General features: G+C 37.2%; 1 protein-coding gene across 1 annotated transcript in view; it reads left to right on the top strand.

Annotated features, from left to right (window-relative positions):
- The window catches only part of SEMA3C (semaphorin 3C), a 184929-nt gene that overhangs the window by 122691 nt on the left and 43503 nt on the right, over nt 1–18735 (top strand). Inside the window, exon 12 of the mRNA XM_068550451.1 lies at nt 5664–5886. Within this exon, the coding sequence (XP_068406552.1) occupies nt 5664–5886 (223 nt within the window). The remainder of the gene's footprint in view (nt 1–5663; nt 5887–18735) is intronic.

The raw sequence follows: 18735 nt of genomic DNA, 5'->3' as shown, positions 1-18735 counted from the left end.
TAAATCATTTTTAGTAAAACAATATAAACCAACGCTAAATTAGAAAATTCTGCAAACAGTCCCACTTTTCACTATTTCTTAACTCCTAAGAATAAACATTTTTTCCTGTTCCAAAGCAGTGTGACATAAGCCAGGGCTTAGTGACACACATCTGGAGGAGACTCCATGAAAAAAGGGAGTGAGTAGTCAGTACTTGAGACATATTTCTATAATGTGGTTTCTTACATCTGGTGCTGAGACCAGAGCAAGTCCTTTAAATTAAAAAAAAAAAAAAAAAAAAAAATTGTCAGATGAGTAATCCTTAGGGAATAAAAGAGGCTGGGTGGAGGAATGACCTCTGGAACTGCTCCTGGAAAAACATACCTCCCTGAAGATGCAGTTCCTCCACCCTTCACTGAGCAAAACACCATGAAGTCAGCTCTCTGACTCAGAGTGGCCAGTATCTGTCTCTTTCTTGGGCTTCTAAGGTTTAATATCACCTTCATGTAGCCAGAAGGCCTACAGCCAATTGACCCAAAGCATTCTTTTTCTCTAGGGTTAAGAATGTTGCCTCTGAAGCCTCCCAATGTAGGATCAACTATGATCGCCATACTTTATTTCCCTATACAGTAGTCCAGTTGCCAGGTCAACCTCATAAATATATGACTGGATTCTTAAAGAAATGACACTGGCAGAAATCCTATACCCTCATTCTAATGTTCCTGGTAGGTGCTTCTTTTAAAGCAGCATTGATAGCTGTGTTAGCAAACTCCCAACTAGCAAGCCCAAGTCAGTAGGAAGAAGCCTGCCAATTGTGTCATAATGTTTTTCCATAAGTAATACAAGTTTGTGGAAGAAACAAGACACCTTTGGTATGTTGCAAAGGGCAGCCAAGGACTGCAGATTCTCTCTGTGGCTGAGCTAACATATTACATTATTCTGATACAACATGTTTAAGCTTCTGTAGAAGATTGTGTTTGCTTATACTATACTGTTAAAGCAGAACCTCACAAAAGTCTTCAGTTTTAACATCTGTTTATACCTGGACCAGAACCATCTGCTTCAATCACCGTGCTTTGAACAGGTCTACAACCCGGTGCAGCAAAAGAACACAGAAAATTCATGAACCTGACAAAATTGCCAGCAAAATAGTTTCCCTTTTTCTTGGGACCACTAACTATATGGATCATGTTCAAAGCATCTTTTGGTTGTTCTTACATTAGAAGCATTTTTATTCCTCATAGACATTTTAAAACATAGTTAGCAAAGTTTACAGTAAAATTGAACACATGAGGCATATAGGCATGAAAAGTTAATTACATATTGTTTCACATAATTATTCAAGACATATGAATAAAGCAGACAATAAATATTATTGAAGTCTAGAGAAAAAAGAGGTCGTCATGGGACAGCCCTGTTTGAAAAGGCATATAAAAATATATGAGATTGAGCTGGGCCTGAAGGGTAGTTGACGTGGATAATTTGGATAAGTAGGGAGGCATGTTTCAGGCAAAGGTTACTGCATACATTACAAAGCAAAGACAGAAATTAATAAGTGAATCCTAGAAGCTCTGCATGGGCTAGTAGGACTGGAACAAAGAGCTGTTTTAAGTCGCGGAGGATAAGTACAGGGAAGATGAGGGCCAGCTGGTGCATAAATACAAGTCTTCAACTTTGTAATTCTTTGGGCTTTAAATAAAAGGCCTAGATTACCAAGGGTTTAAACAGAAGATCAATTTCTCTCCGAACACAAGTTTCAAAGACCAATGCTAGAAACTAGCCCGGATTCTAGAATATCATTTATTTATGTCCATTTATTTATCCATATACCACTTGTCCTTCAAGTGTTAGGTCAAGCTCCTTTTGAACATGCCAGTCACTCCTTCTGTGAATAGTTTTGCATTTATTTTCTGTTACCTGTCTTTAGCCTCAACTCCTACCTCTTTCTTTCACTTTGTGCTCTGTGATTCAGGATTGCCCCAGGATTTATAGTTCCCTAAATATTCCAAACTCTTTTTATTTTTTTTAATCTCTAAACCTCTTCACTAATTCTGGCAGCCTTAAGTTCTCTACTATTCTAAATTCATTAAAAAATATTGGCTCTTATTGATCATGAACCAAATTCTGTTATTTATTTTATATTTATCTTAAATTATATGTCTCAATTGTTATTTTACTTTGAATATGTCCATCTTCCTTACTAGAACACTTGTGTCTAGAAGACAATGGTAGCTCCCTATTCTTAAGTCTCCAACTGGGCACATCAAAAAGCATTTTGAATAAAAGCTGTCCAAAGAATTGACATATGAATTAATATGTGAATATATTAATGCTGAAAACTAGTATAAACGGGTGAGTGGATTAGGAGCAGATGCTCAAGAATACCTGAGAATAGGAAGGAAATTTGTCATACTTCCTTAACATGGCATTCTTATTGTTCCTGCATTTCACTTAGAACTTTAGTAATCAAAACACTTAAAATGTCTTTACTCAAAAAAGGAGTGCTTATCACCACTTGATAAACAGAAGCTAGAACTGGAGAAAAACAAACACTTAAAGGAGAAGTTTAACCAAAATTAGTTAATGACTATTTGTAGAGCAAAATTATCCTTCTTAAGAATGAGACAACAGCCCAATTAATGGACAAAGGCTTTATTTTATGGTAGCACGTGGGTGTTATATTATCTTGAGGTTTCAGTACACAGGCTTTCATATATCACAAGGTGAAGGATATGTTAATCACATCTTATTTATACTTGGCAGTTTTATACTGAGCAAACTCACAGTTCCAGATGGAAAGTCTGCAAAGGGTAATCAATTTTTGTTCTTGTCACCATCACTGTCACTCATTCTGTGTCTTATCTGCAAGCTTTATGCCATGAATCAATGGAAAAATTAATTATTGTCAAAAAGAATTCTTCTGTAGTTTTGAAAATAAACTTTTACTAGGAGGCACTTGTTTCTAAGTAAAAAGTTTATTGTGAATATAAAACAGAAGTCCCAAATGGAGAACATTTGAATGAATATAAAATAATTGATTTGAGTTGATTTATTTGGGTTACCTATTTAATAACTATGGTTTTGAGCAACTGAACGTAATTTTTATCTAAATTTCAACTACTATTAAGTAAAACCCAGAAACTAGACACTTACAATTTAATAAGCTTATCACTCATGAAAATCATTGCTAACTGGAAATTGTATAAATTGCCTAGTAATATATGCTAACTTTGGATCTTTCTGGAACTTACAAATGAGAATACTTGCAAATATTTAAGGAGATATCTCAGCTTAGCAGACCATCATTAGTGGTGTTTTATGAAGGACTGGAACTATTTAAATTGCCCATGCATTTGTTCTTTCCATGTTTTCATTCAGTGAGCAATGTATTTCCCGTTTTCCACTTTGTGTGAGGAATGAGGGTAGAAAAAACCCATAATACTACACTTTTCAGAAGTATGGGACACACCCATCGGTTTAGAATACCCTCACATGGAATTTTTTGTCCTCATTTGGTCTTTTAGTGTAGGCAATTTATAAACATGCATAAATATAATACTTCTTCCTAAAAGAAAAGCATATGAACCCCAGATGAAAGTCTACTTAATGGGATAATGAATGAGAAGCTTAGTTTTATTACTTGTCTCATTATCTCTCTTCAGTGAAGTCATTTAATTGCTCCTTATGCCTTTCTACAAAAAGAGAACTATATTTACTTGTCCTAGAAAAAAATTCTAGTAATGTTAACTGGTCAAAGTTAGTCTAAAAATTGCATTCAGGATGATACAGTTCAAATGAGTGAGAGCACATTCATAATCTGCTGAGACTTATTTGCAAATGTAGGACTGCCTGGCAACACTGGCCCAGAGGCAGTGACATTGTAGGTCAGCTGTTGCATGGATTTAACCCAGAAATTGCCATGTTTTGTTTGGTCCCTAAAGTTGTTTTTCTTTTTTTTTCATTGAGTCAACATTAAAATTTTGGCAGATTTCACATAAAATTCAACATTTCTATCTTCTGTTGGAATATGGCCACGCTAGGCTTATATTCCTGCATGGGAGCAGTCAACTAGAAATAAGTGTTCATTGCCACTGTCGAATGAGCTATAATTTTCCTTTTATTACTGTCCCCATCACACCTTGCTCTTCACCGCAGATGCTGTACCCATTGCTATTGAACAGGAAGTTTGCTTTGTTGCTTTCCTTTCACTTTGTACCTCTCTAAAGAGGATAAGTGAAAGCTAGAACAGTAGTGCTTTTGTTTTAAAAAAAAATGACCAAGTATTTTTGTTTCTGAAAGTGGAGGTATTGACAGTGTTTAACAGGGTTAGACAAATAATGTTTGTATGTGTTAAAAGCTTACATGTTGCTCATATAACTTAACACTCAGCTCCTATTCGTGAGTGTGTTTAAGTTCCAAGCTTCAGCACCTCCCAGCCTACCCATGAGTTTGGCCTCAGATGCTCTGTAAATGGAATCCTCTTCTCAGAAGCCCTTGTCATGCTTCCTTTCCAGAAATGCTGAAACTGTCCAGCAGTCATTTTTAGATCTCATTACTGCTTTCTCTCTGCCCCTTTAAACTTGATGCTCTGAATCTCTCCTCTCCTCCCCAGAACTGAGGCGCCTGGTTCATGCAGCCCCTGCACCGAAATTGGATGCCAGATCTAATAGAGTAATTCACTCATTCAGCTACTCTTTGTGGAATATTTAATATTCTTCAGCTTTATTTTAGGTCTGAGGGTGAAATCATGAACAAAATATACCCAGTTAAGACTAATTCACAGCTTACGTTGTAGAGGAAGAAACAGACAATAAAGATATAAGCAACAAATATATTACATACAGGTAAACAGAGCTGTGAGAAAAATAAAGCAAGCTAAGGAGATAGAGAGTGGAGATGGCGATGGGCAGCTATTTTTGTATGTGTCATCACCTTTAAGGAAGTAACTGTTGAACTGAGAACTGAATGAGCCAACAGAGAAAACCATGGAACAAGTGCCAAGGTCCTGGAGCGGGAGCTGGCTTGAGGCTCAGGAAGAGCAAGAACTATGGGAGGGGTAGATGCAGATGCAGGCCAGACATTCAGGGGCTTATAGCCATGCTAAGCTGTTGGGATTTTATTCTGAGAGTAATGGAAATCACTGGAGTGTTTTCCAGAAGGAAATTATAAGGTCTAGTTTACCATATCCAATCCAAGCTCCAACTTCGGAGAGCCCTCTTTTGGGAGAGGGAATCAGATAGAATAAAACTCTCTCAGGTTAGAGTTCTGATTGAATTTGATAACGATAATCTAATTTATTTTAGCCAGTAGCAGCATTAGATTATATCCACAAGATTTTTTTTTTTCTAACAACACTGGACCTGGCACAGAATAAGAAATAGAAAAGTGATGGATGAGAAGGGTGAAAATTTATATCATGTACCAAATGGTGTCAGCTCCCCTCTGAAAACAAACAGTGCAGGATAAGTGGACTTAGCCTATTTAAATGACCAAATTATACACCTTGTATGTTCATTTTCTACAGATAGTACTATGCATAGTCATGCAGTTTTCTCCTCAATCGGTAGCAAATACACTTACAACAGCTTGAGCTTCTAAGTAATTTGAAAAATAGAGGTCTTTTGATTATTATTAAAATAAAGCCACTATTATATTAACTTAGTCCCTTAAAAACTTTTTTTTAGTGCCCAGGAGGAGCATTTACACCCAATATGCGAACCACCAAGGAGTTCCCGGATGATGTTGTCACTTTTATTCGGAACCACCCTCTCATGTACAATTCCATCTACCCAATCCACAGAAGGCCTTTGATTGTTCGTACAGGCACCGACTACAAGTACACAAAAATAGCTGTGGATCGAGTGAATGCTGCCGATGGTAGATACCATGTTCTGTTTCTCGGAACAGGTAAGTATTTGAGCTCAAACTAGCTTAATGTGTAGTAAAAGAGCGTAGTTGCTAAGGGCATGATATTGAAATCAGAAAAACTCCAGTGTTTACATGTGTCTGACTCTGAGGTGTTTAATGTCTCCATGCTTCAGTTTCTACATCTGTAAAATGGAGTTAAGATAAATTACTTTACAGGATTGTTGTGAGGAACAAATGGGTTAATATATGTAAAGCACCTAGAACTGTTCCCGGCATATATTGTGGCGAAATAAGGTAATGAGATGAATGAAGGGATGGGAAATTTTAAGCGTGAGTGTTCTCTCAACTAAAACAAATCCTGTGACCTCTTCATAAACACATGGAGCCATCTATGCTTTCCTGCCATCTCCAGGACATTTCTTTATCACTTATATTATTATATACTTTATTCTTCCATTTCATCCTCCACTGAATCCTTGGTTTAGAAACCTTACACCAGCAAATCCTTGGTTTAGAAACCTTACGCCAGAAACTAGGCCTGTACCTTCACCTACTGCCACCTCTGCTATACTGCTGATTTCACCAAGGTCTTCAGTGTTCCCATAAGAAAATCCAAAATCCTTTAATCACTGAAATGCCTCCATATCCTCTTTGCCTCATTTGGCGTTTTAGAATCACCCTACCTGTTGCTTCAGCCACAAGGCACATAATTTTCCTCTGTCTCTAGCAGTTCTCTCAGTTTCCTTCAGTAGCCTGGCTTTCTCCTCCCCATGAGTGTAGGTGTTTCCTGAGGTTCTTTCCATGGTCCCCTTATTTTTATGTATTCTTTGGCCATCTCATTCATTCATTTGGTTTTAATTAGTCTGTGCAAACAATCCCAAATGTGTATCTCTAGTTCTTGCCATTTTGTGAGCTCAGTATTTGCATTTACAACTTATTTTTAGGTAACACAAGTTGTATGACACGTTAACATTTCAAACATCATGCTTCAAACTTAGTTTATTCACTTCTAAGACTCTTTAACCAATGCTTAATCCAGTCTCCCACATTTGTATTCATTACCACACATTCCTTTCAAGATTCTGTGTCTCCTTGATGTGTCATTTCTCTCTAGGCATATCACAGTACCGGGTAACCTCAGTAAATATTTGTCAAGATGAACTGAAAATCATAACTATATCCATTGCTACACGTACAATGAAATGAATTCATAAATGATTGCAAAAGCTAATCTTCACTTGCATAAAACTGTGTTCTCCAAAGATGTTGCCTCCATATAAATAACTACAAAGAGTTTCTTTTAGTCTTGATTCTGATCATCCAATGTGGAGTTTACATTTGAAAAAAAAAATTTTTTCCTGAAGTGAAGGGGTCATTTAGAGTCACACCTCTCTCTAATGTCTCATATTACTCAGAAAAAAATGACTGTTTTCTTATTTTCCTTTTGAAGGCTGTGTTAAATGTAGACTCTTTTCTTTCCCAGTTTTATTGAGATATAATTGGCATACATTACTGTATAAATTTAAAGTACACAACCTAATGGTTTGACATATATATTGTGAAATGATTATTGCAATAAGTTTAGTTAACATCTATCATCTCATATAGATACAAAAAAAGAAAGAAAAAAATATTTTTTCCTTCTAATGAGAACTCTTAGAATTTATTCTCATAACAGCTTTCATATATATCATACAGCAATGTAACTGTAGTACATCCCATAACTATGGGGGTGTACGTTACATCCCTAGTACTTATGTATCTTATAACTGGAAGTTTGTACCATTTGATTGCCTTCATTTAATTCTCCCTCTCTCCACATCTGGTAATGAATGTGATTTTTCATTTTGTTTTTGTTTTTGTTTCTTTATATTCCACATATAAGTGAGAGCATACAATACTTGTCTTACTCTGTATGACTTTTTTTCACCTAGCATAATGCCATCAATTTCAATCCATGTTGTCACAAATGGCAAGATTTCATTCTTTTTATGGCAGAGTAATATTTTAAACCACACTTCTTTTTCTATTCATTTGTCAACAGACACTTAGGTTGTTTCCACATCTTGGCTATTGTGAATAATGCTGCAGTGAACATAGAGGTGCAGATATCTTCTCCAGTTAGTGATTTTGTTCCTCAGAGGTGGACTCTGATATCACATTCAGGTTGTTTTTCATGAACGTCTACATAAAATATGTAGGTTTCATGGATGGAATTTTCTAGTCTTTATAAACTGTTCAGCAGTGTTTATTTAGATAGGAGGCAGTAAGAAACATGCGTTTGCACAAATTCTTTGGCTTTTCTTACCGCATAAGTATCTGGCACCTTTACATAGACTTTTTATGTTGGTATTTAAAAACTTGTATCATTTTGGAGACCTTCAAGATGGCGGAAGAGTAAGACGTGGAGATCACCTTCCTCCCCACAAATACATCAGAAATACATCTACATGTGGAACAACTCCTACAGAACACCTACTGAACGCTGGTAGAAGACCTCAGGCTTCCCAAAAGGAAAGAAACTCCCCACGTACCTGGGCAGGGCAAAAGAAAAAAGGAAAAACAGAGACAAAAGAATAGGGATGGGACCTGCACCTCTGGGAGGGAGCTGTGAAGGAAGAAAATTTTCCACACACTAGGAAGCCCCTTCACTGGCGGAGACAGGGGTGTGGGTGGGGGAAGCTTCGGAGCCACAGAGGAGAGGGCAGCAACAGGGGTGTGGAGGGCAAAGCGGAGAGATGCCCGCAAGGAGGATCGGTGCCGACCAGCACTCACCAGCCCGAGAGGCTTGTCTGCTCACCCGCCGGGGCAGGCAGGGCCTGGGAGCTGAGGCTCGCGCTTTGGAGGTCAGAACCCAGGGAGAGGACTGGGGTTGGCTGCGCAAACACAGCCTGAAGGGGGCTAGTGCGCCACAGCTAGCCGGGAGGAAGTCTGGGAAAAAGTCTGGAACTGCCTAAGAGGCAAGAGACCATTGTTTCGGGGTGCGTGAGGAGAGGGAGTTCAGAGCACCACCTAAATGAGCTCCAGAGATGGATGCGAGCCGCAGCTATCAGCGCGGACCCCAGAGACGGGCATGAAATGCTAAGGCTACCGCTGTAGCCACCAAGAAGCCTGTGTGCAAGCACAGGTCACTATCCACACCTCCCCTCCTGGGAGCCTGTGCAGCATGCCACTGCCAGGGTCCCGTGATCCAGGGACAACTTCCCCGGGAGAACGCACGGCGCGCTTCAGGCTGCCTCAACGTCACGCCGGCCTCTGCCGCTGCAGGCTCGCCCCGCATCCGTACCCCTCCCTCACCCCGGCCTGAGTGGACCAGAGCCCCCTAAGCAGCTGCTACTTTAACCCTGTGCTGTCTGAGCGGGGAACAGATGCCCTCAGGTGACCTACATGCAGAGGCAGGGCCAAATCCAAAGCTGAACCCCAGGAGCTGTGTGAACAAAGAAGAGAAAGGGAAATCTCTCCCAGCAGCCTCGGGAGCAGAGGATTAAATCTCCATAATCAACTTGATGAGCCCTGCCACTGTTGAATACCTGAATGAACAACGAATCACCCCAAAATTGAGGCGGTGGACTTTGGGAGCAACAATATATGTATTTTTTTGCTATTTCTCTTTTTGTGAGTGTGTGTACGTATGCCTCCTAGTGTGATTTTGTCTGTATAGCATTGCTTTTACCATTTGTCCTAGGGTTCTCTCTGTCCAATTTTTTTTCTTTTTTTTTTGAATATAGTTTTTAGCACTTGTTATCATTGATGGATTTGTTTTTTGGTTTCATTGCTCTCTTCTTTCTTTTTTTTTCTTTTTAATTTTTTTCTTTTTAATAATTATTTTTAATTTTTTATTTTAATAACTTTATTTTATTTTATATTCTTTCTTTCTTTCTTTTTTTCTCCCTTTTCTTCTGAGCCGTGTGGCTGACAGTGTCTTCGTGGTCTGGCTGGGTGTCAGGCCTGTGCCTCTGAGATGGGAGAACCAAGTTCAGGACATTGGTCCACCAGAGACCTCCCAGCTCCATGTGATATCAAACAGCAAAAGCTCTTCCAGAGATCTCCATCTCAACGCTAAGACCCAGCTCCACTCAACGACCAGCAAGCTACAGTGCTGGACACCCTATGCCAGACAACTAGCAAGAAAGGAACACAACCCCACACGTTAGCAGAGAGGCTGCCTAAAATCATAATAAGGTCACAGACACCCTAAAACACACCACCGGACGTGGTCCTGCCCACCAGAAAGACAAGATCCAGCCTCATGCACCAGAACAAAGGCACTAGTCCCCGGCACCAGGAAGACTACACAACCCACTGAACCAACCTTAGCCACTGGGGGAAGACACCAAAAACAATGGGAACTATGAACCTGCAGCCTGTGAAAAGGAGACCCCAAACACAGTAAGTTAAGCAAAATGAGAAGACAGAGAAACACACAGATGAAGGAGCAACATAAAAACCCACTAGGCCAAACAAATGAAGAGGAAATGGGCAGTCTACCTGAAAAAGAATTCAGAGTAATGATAGCAAAGATGATCCAAGATCTTGGAAATAGAATGGAGAAAGTACAAGAAACGTTTAACAAGGACCTAGAAGAACTAAAGGGCAAACAAACAATGATGAACAACACAATAAATGAAATTAAAAATTCTCTAGAAGGAATCAATAGTAGAATAATGCAGGCGGAAGAACGGAAAGTGACCTGGAAGATAAAATAGTGGGAATAACTACCACAGAGGAGAATAAAGAAAAAAGAATGAAAAGAATTGAGGACAGTCACAGAGACCTCTGGGACAACATTAAATGCACCAACATTCGAATTATAGGGGTCCCAGAAGAGGAAGAGAAAAAGAAAGGGACTGAGAAAATATTTGAAGAGATTATAGTTGAAAACTTGCCTAATATGGGAAAGGAAATAGTTAATCAAGTCCAGGAAGCACAGAGTCCCATACAGGATAAATCCAAGGAGAAACACGCCAAGACACATATTAATCAAACTATCAAAAATTAAATAGAAAAAAAAAATATTAAAAGCAGCAAGGGAAAAACAACAAATAACATACAAGGGAATCCCCATAAGGTTATCAGCTGATCATTCAGCAGAAACTCTGCAAACCAGAAGTGAGTGACAGGACATATTTAAAGTAATGAAAGGGAAAAACCTACAACCAAGATTCCTCTACCCAACAAAGATCTCATTCAGATTCGACGGAGGAATTAAAACCTTTACAGACAAGCAAAAGCTAAGAGAATTCAGCACCACCAAACCAGCTTTACAACAAATGCTAAAGGAACTTCTCTAGGCAGGAAACACAAGAGAAGGAAAAGACCTACAATAACAAACCCAAAACAACTAAGAAAATGGTAATAGGAACATACATATCAATAATTACCTTAAATGTAAATGGATTAAATGCTCCAACCAAAAGACATAGACTGGCTGAACGGATACAAAAACAAGACCCATATATATGCTGTCTACAAGAGACCCACTTCAGACCTAGGGATATGTACAGGCTGAAAGTGAGGGGATGGAAAAAGATATCCCTTGCAAGTGGAAATCAAAAGAAAACTTGAGTAGCAATTCTCATATCAGACAAAATAGACTTTAAAATAAACACTATTACAAGAGACAAAGAAAGTCTCTTCTTTGGAAGGGATCAATCCAACAAGAAGATATAACAATTGTAAATATTTATGCACCCAACATAAGAGCACCTCAATACTTAAGGGAAATGCTAACAGCCATAAAAGGGGAAATCAACAGTAACACAATCATAGTGGGGACTTTAACACCCCACTTTCACCAATGGACAGATCATCCAAAATAAAAATAAATGAGGAAACACAAGCGTTACATGATACATTGAACAAGGTGGACTTAATTGATATTTATTGGACATTCCATCCAAAAACAACAGAATACACATTTTTCTCAAGTGCTCATGGAACATTCTCCAGGATAGATCATATCCTGGATCACAAATCAAGCCTTGGTAAATTTAAGAAAATTGAAATCATATCAAGTATCTTTTCCGACCACAACACTATGAGACTAGATATCAATTACAGGAATAAATCTGTAAAAAATACAAACACATGGAGGCTAAACAATACACTACTAAATAACCAAGAGATCACTGAAGAAATCAAAGAGGAAATCAAAAAGTACCTAGAAAAAAATGACAATAAAAACACGATGACCCAAAACCCATGGGATGCAGCAAAAGCAGTTCTTAAGAGGGAAGTTTATAGCAATAAAATCCTACCTCAAGAAACAAGAAAAATCTCAAATAAACAACCTCATATTACACCCAAAGCAATTAGAGAAAGAAGAAGAAAAAAGAAACCCAAAGTTAGCAGAAGGAAAGAAATCATAAAGATCAGATCAGAAATAAGTGAAAAAGAAATGAAGGAAACAATAGCAAAGATCAAGAAAACTAAAAGCTGGTTTGAGAAGATAAACAAAATTGATAAACCATTAGCTAGACTCATCAAGAAAAAGAGGGAGAAGACTCAAATCAATAGAATTAGAAATGAAAAAGGTGAAGTAACTACTGACACTGCAGAAATACAAGGGATCATGAGAGATTACTACAAGCAACTATATGCCAGTATAATGGACAACCTGGAAGAAATGGACAAATTCTTAGAAAAGCACTACCTTCCGAGACTGAACCAGGAAGAAATAGAAAATATAAACAGAGCGATCACAAGCACTGAAATTGAGACTGTGATTAAAAATTTTCCAACAAACAAAAACCCAGGACCAGATGGCTTCACAGGTGAAATCTATCAAACATTTAGAGAAGAGCTAACACCTATCCTTCCCAAACTCTACCAAAATATAGCAGAGGGAGGAACACTCGCAAACTCATTCTACAAGACCACCATCACCCTGATACCAAAACCAGACAAAGATGTCACAAAGAAAGAAAACTACAGGCCAATATCACTGATGAACATAGATGCAAAAATCCTCAGCAAAATAATGGCAAACAGAATTCAGCAGTACATTAAAAGGATCATACACCATGATCAGGTGGGGTTTATCCCAGGAAAGCAAGGATTCTTCAATATATGCAAATCAATCAATGTGATATACCATATTAACAAATTGAAGGATACAAACCATATGGTCATCTCAATAGATGCAGAGAAAGCTTTCAACAAAATTGAACACCCATTTATGACAAAAACCCTCCAGAAAGTAGGCATAGAAGGAACTTACCTCAACATAATAAAGGCCATATATGACAAACCCACAGCCAACATCGTCCTCAATGGTGAAAAACTGAAACCATTTCCACTAAGATAAGGAACAAGACAAGGTTGCCTACTCTCACCACTATTATTTAACATAGTTTTGGAAGTTTTAGCCACAGCAATCAGAAGAAAAAGAAATAAAAAGAATCCAAATCAGAAAAGAAGTAAAACTGTTGCTGTTTGCAGATGACATGATACTATACATAGAGAATCCTAAAGACTCTACCAGAAAACTACTAGAGTTAATCAATGAATTTGGTAAAGTAGCAGGATACAAAATTAATGCACAGAAATCTCTTGCATTCCTATACACTAATGATGAAAAATCTGAAAGAGAAATTAAGGAAACACTCCCATTTACCATTGCAACAAAAAGAATAAAATACCTAGGAATAAACCTACCTAAGGAGACAAAAGACCTGTATGCAGAAAACTATAAGACGCTGATGAAAGAAATTAAAGATGATACAAACAGATGGAGAGATATACCATGTTCTTGGATTGGAAGAATCAACATTGTGAAAATGACTGTACTACCCAAAGCAATCTACAGATTCAATGCAATCCCTATCAAAGTACCAATGGCATTTTTCACAGAACTAGAACAAAAAATTTCACAATTTGTATGGAAACACAAAAGACCCCGAATGGCCAAAGCGATCTTGAGAAAGAAAAACGGAGCTGGAGGAATCAGACTCCCTGACTTCAGACTATACTGCAAAGCTGCAGTAATCAAGACAGTATGGTACTGGCACAAAAACAGAAATATAGATCAATGGAACAGGATAGAAAGCCCAGAGATAAACCCACGCACATATGGTCACCTTATTTTTGATAAAGGAGGCAAGAAAATACCATGGAGAAAAGACAGCTTCTTCAATAAGTGGTGCTGGGAAAACTGGACAGCTACATGTAAAAGAATGAAATTAGGACACTCCGTAACACCATTCACAAAAATAAACTCAAAATGGATTAAAGACTTAAATGTAAGACCAGATACTGTAAAACTCTTAGAGGAAAACATAGGAAAAACACTCTTTGACGTAAACCACAGCAAGATCTTTTTTGACCCACCTCCTAGAGTAACGGAAATAAAAACAAAAATAAACAATGTAATGTAAGCAATGTAAGTTTCCATTGACGGATGAATGGATAAAGAAGACGTGGCACATATATACAATGGAATATTACTCAGCCGTAACAAGAAACGAGATTGAGTTATTTGTAGTGAGGTGGATGGACCTAAAGTCTGTCATAGAGAGTGAAGTAAGTCAGAAAGAGAAAAACAAATACTGTATGCTAACACATATATATGGAATCTAAAAAAAAAAAAAATGAAAAACGGTTATGAAGAACCTAGGGGCAGTACAGGAATAAAGACAGAGACGTAGAGAATGGAATTGAGGACATGAGGAGGGGGAAGGGTAAGCTGAGACGAAGTGAGAGGGTGGCACGGACTTATATATACTACCAAATGTAAAATAGATAGCTAGTGGGAAGCAGCTGCATAGCACAGGGAGATCAGCTCAGTGCTTAGTGACCACCTAGAGGGGTGGGATAGGGAGGGTGGGAGGGAGAGAGACGCAAGAGGGAAGAGATATGGGAACACATGTATATGTATAGCTCATTCACTTTGTTATACAGCAGAAACTAACACACCATTGTAAAGCAATTATACTCCAATAAAGATGTTAAAAAAAAAAAAAAGAAAAGAAAAAGCTTGTATTATTTTCAAAAACAGTATTTAGGCATCTGTTTTTAATTGTAGTGGGAAGCTTCACTAATGATTGCTTACAAAGCCTCATAAGTCTCTTGAAGACTGTATCCTAATGGGAAAGTGCATGTTATGATAATGCCTCTGCCAACAGCACCTTTCTGAATAGATGGTAACTCACTTAACCATTGAACCTTATCCTCATGGTTATATCAGACCACATTGTAATTTTTAAAAGTGATTTCAACTTTCGTGAAACTCTAGAAAACAGTATATCGTGATGAAATATTTTCTGCCTAAGTAGATCTTGGATTTCTGGTGAAATTTCTTCAGAAGAGAGTTCTCTGTGCTTGTTTGCTGCTAAAAGTGAATAAAATAACCTTTTCTGAAATAGAACTTAGGAGAAACACAGGTCACTGTTCCCAAGATTTCTTAGCTTTGTGTATCTAAATGTCTTAGGAAGGATATAATATGTCTTGGGTGTTGTCAAATCCCCAAGTACCAAATAGCTCTTTAGTTGCTATAAATAAATAATGATGCTTCAGTTATTCCCACAATGAAGCAAGCTTCTCTCATGGCTTCCCTTTTCTCTGTACCTTCATGGAGAATTCAAGGAAATTTGATGAAGACATTGGTTGTCAAAAAAGTTGCCATAGGAAAAACTTATGTGACAGGTCATTGGAATGCAAATACGTATCTTGTAACTGTATCCACTTTGACTATTATGAATGATTTGTAGTTCACAGAATCTCCATGGTAGTTGTGTGGGCTCAATGCCCAATAACTGTTACAGTTAGTCCATTACAGTGTACTACTCTGGCTGAGCTTGAGAGGCTGGTAATCTGGCTTTCCACCCTTCTAGGACTGCGTCATTAGTTTTTGTGTGCTGTCAGCTGACAAAATAAACAAACAAATAAATACATACATACATACTATGTACATATGTACATTTATAAGTAAATAAATAGAAGGAAGGAAGGGAGGGAGGGAAGAAAGAAAAGTAAGCTTTGTCCTGTCATCTTTTCTTTCTTAGTTTGCATTATCAATGTCTAGTCTAGGGATCAGAAAACTACAACATGGGCCAGATCTAGCCTACTGCCCACTGCAAGTATGGTCTGTAAGCTAAGAATGTTTTGCATTTTTTAACTACTGAATAAAAAATAACAAGAAGAATGTTACATGAGCAGTGAAAATCATAAGATTTTTATATTTTAGTGCCCACAAATAAAGTTTTATTAGACCACAGCCATGTTCATTCATTTACATTTTGTCTGTGGCTGCTTTTGTGCTACTACAGCAGAGTTGAGTAGTTGCCACCGAGACTGCTTAGCCCAAAGAGTCTAAATTATTTATTATCTGGCCTTTTACAGAAAAAATTTGCTGACTCCTTTTTATTTAATAATTATATAATTTTAGAAAAATTAAGACTTCTGAAAGAAGCTGTTTTCTAATATGTAGCTATAATACAAGAATTTGTAATGTTGCTTCATATAAATACATCTTCTTTACTCTTGAGTAAAAAATGTCTTGCTATTCTATTAAAACTTAAACTAGAAACCAAGTTTACTTAATTATTTTCCCATTCATTCCTGCTTCTACACCCCCTAAAAAGGAACACAGGTTGAAAAAAATGTAATTTAAAATCAGTGCTTTCTAAAATTTGGTATTATTTGTTGATATTCTGTAGCATTTTGGGTTTTTCGTTTTTTTGTTTTTTAGTTTTTAGTATTTAGGGCGATGGGTATTTTTATGTTCCTTCTTCTTCTTTTTTTTTTTTTTTTTAATTTTAGGAAGGGCTATAAAACAGCAGGCAAGTGTTCTCATAGGATTAACATTTCTATTTTAACTTTGCCACCTACTGCTTATGTCCAGGCTATTTGTTCAAAGCCAACTATAATGCACAGTGAAGAGATTCTTGCCTGTTTTCCTTTTGCCTCTGGAGTTATGGAAATATTTAAGTGTCTAGGTCAATTTCAGACACGTTTCGTCAAATTTACATTTTTAGCACGAAATATGAATCAGAATGCCATGTGCTTTCTGATGAAAGAGTGAGAGTATTCTTGTGAATGTTTGTTAGAGGTTTAGGATGATTTAATGCCATTATGATTTTTTAATGTAAGCTCAATACATGTGCTACTCTGCGAAAATTCTTATATAGTGTGTAGTGTTTCATGCTCTTCTTAACGTCTGTTTAACTGGATGAGTACTAAGTTGGACTGTGGACTCCAATAAGTCCTTTGAAAGTGTGGAGTTTTGAAGTATGTGCCCACATATGTGACTCAAACCTTAATATGTTTGCCTTGCAGCATTACAGGATAACTGCCTTCATAGTAACTAACAAGTTCTGGCAGTCACAGCTCTTGGAATGGCACACTTAATAAACTGCAGAGCCAGGCATTTTGATTTTTAAAGAACTCCCTAAATTACTCAAGATGTAAAATTTGATAGCTGGAACAGTACGTTTGACTTCAGAAAAGACTATACTGTGAGTTGGAAGCTGTGCATGAGTGTCACTCCTTTGCTTAAGAGTAGGGAACAAACCCCCTTATAAGTCACTGGTTTTTAATAACATTGTGGTTCACTGCTTTCCAAAGCAGAATCTGGAAACTTCTGAGAGTTTGCCAAGGATTCTACAGGGATTTTTCACAGCAGGAAATACTAATAGAACAGAGTGGAGTGATGGCTGAATTGACAGGAGAGAGATGATAAATCATGGTGTGATGACTGCTTGATCATGTAGAAGAGTAGCAAAAGGGATATGTGAAGAGAAAAAAATGTAAGAGAGCCCATATAGTGATTGTTAATCCAGAGACAAATGTTCTCATTTAAATTTTACTTTAAAAAGACAATTTGTTAAAAATAAATATATGGATAATTGCTGAAAAAAAGTTTTTTAAGCATAATTCTTTTCCTTTAACTACTCTTCAGAGATACATTCTTTTAAAGCTAGCATAAAATCTCACATAATTATTATACAAATTTTAGTGTTGCTAGTTTGCCTGAATTACCCATTTACTTATTTAGTATGTTACTTATTATGCAAATAAGTATACTTTTTCAAGTTTCTGAAATATTTTATTACTATTATAGTGATCTAATTAAAGTTATTTACAGTGCTTATCTTTTGCTAGATATGTTATTGAATCACCTCCAGCCCTTATAGCTACCCGATGAAGAATTGTGAGAATGTAGACTCCATAGAGAGCAAGGATATTTGTCTGATTTATTCATTGGTATATCCTCAGTACCTAGAATAGTGCATCACTCAAAGTTGTCACTCAGTAGATATTATTTGAATGAATGAGTGAATGAGTTGCACTTATCCTCCATCGTGTTTGACAGAAGCTCAGATAAGTGAAGATCACATAGATATTGAGTGTATGATACAACCAGAATATCACCTCTTGCTGTCTGATTTCACATCCTGAGCATTTACCCTCTTCAAGTTAATTACCTCCTCTACCATCACCACTTTACATATTTTCCTTTTATGAAGTTAAGGTAATTTAATTTATATTGTCTCATTTTACTATGCATTAAATGTTTCATCCACATATGTCAAGAAGATATTGCTGATGCGTTGACATTCAACATTAGCATCAGCGTTGCTTTGTTTGAATGACATCACTCACTTTTGCCCATCCACATGCTGTCACCACGTCTTACATGTGAACGAGATACATCTTACAAGGTGACAGAAAAGACTTGGAACAGACTGGATTTGTATGTGAATTAACCAATTAACCTGTGATTCTGATATCTTTTTATGTCAGTTACCATATATTTAGGAGTGAAGGAGGTAATACTTTGGGGGGAGAGTAGAGTACAGAAATGGAATAGTACTTCATCTTATTTTTTGATATATCACTAAATCTTTGTGCGTTATAAAACTTGTTTTGAACTGGGGCTTATATCTGTGT

This window comes from Eschrichtius robustus, chromosome 8 (genome assembly GCF_028021215.1).
Source record: "Eschrichtius robustus isolate mEscRob2 chromosome 8, mEscRob2.pri, whole genome shotgun sequence".
NCBI classification, from domain to species: Eukaryota; Metazoa; Chordata; class Mammalia; order Artiodactyla; family Eschrichtiidae; genus Eschrichtius; species Eschrichtius robustus.
Note: the sequence above shows the minus strand (reverse complement) of the source record. Positions and strands in the feature narration are given on the sequence as shown.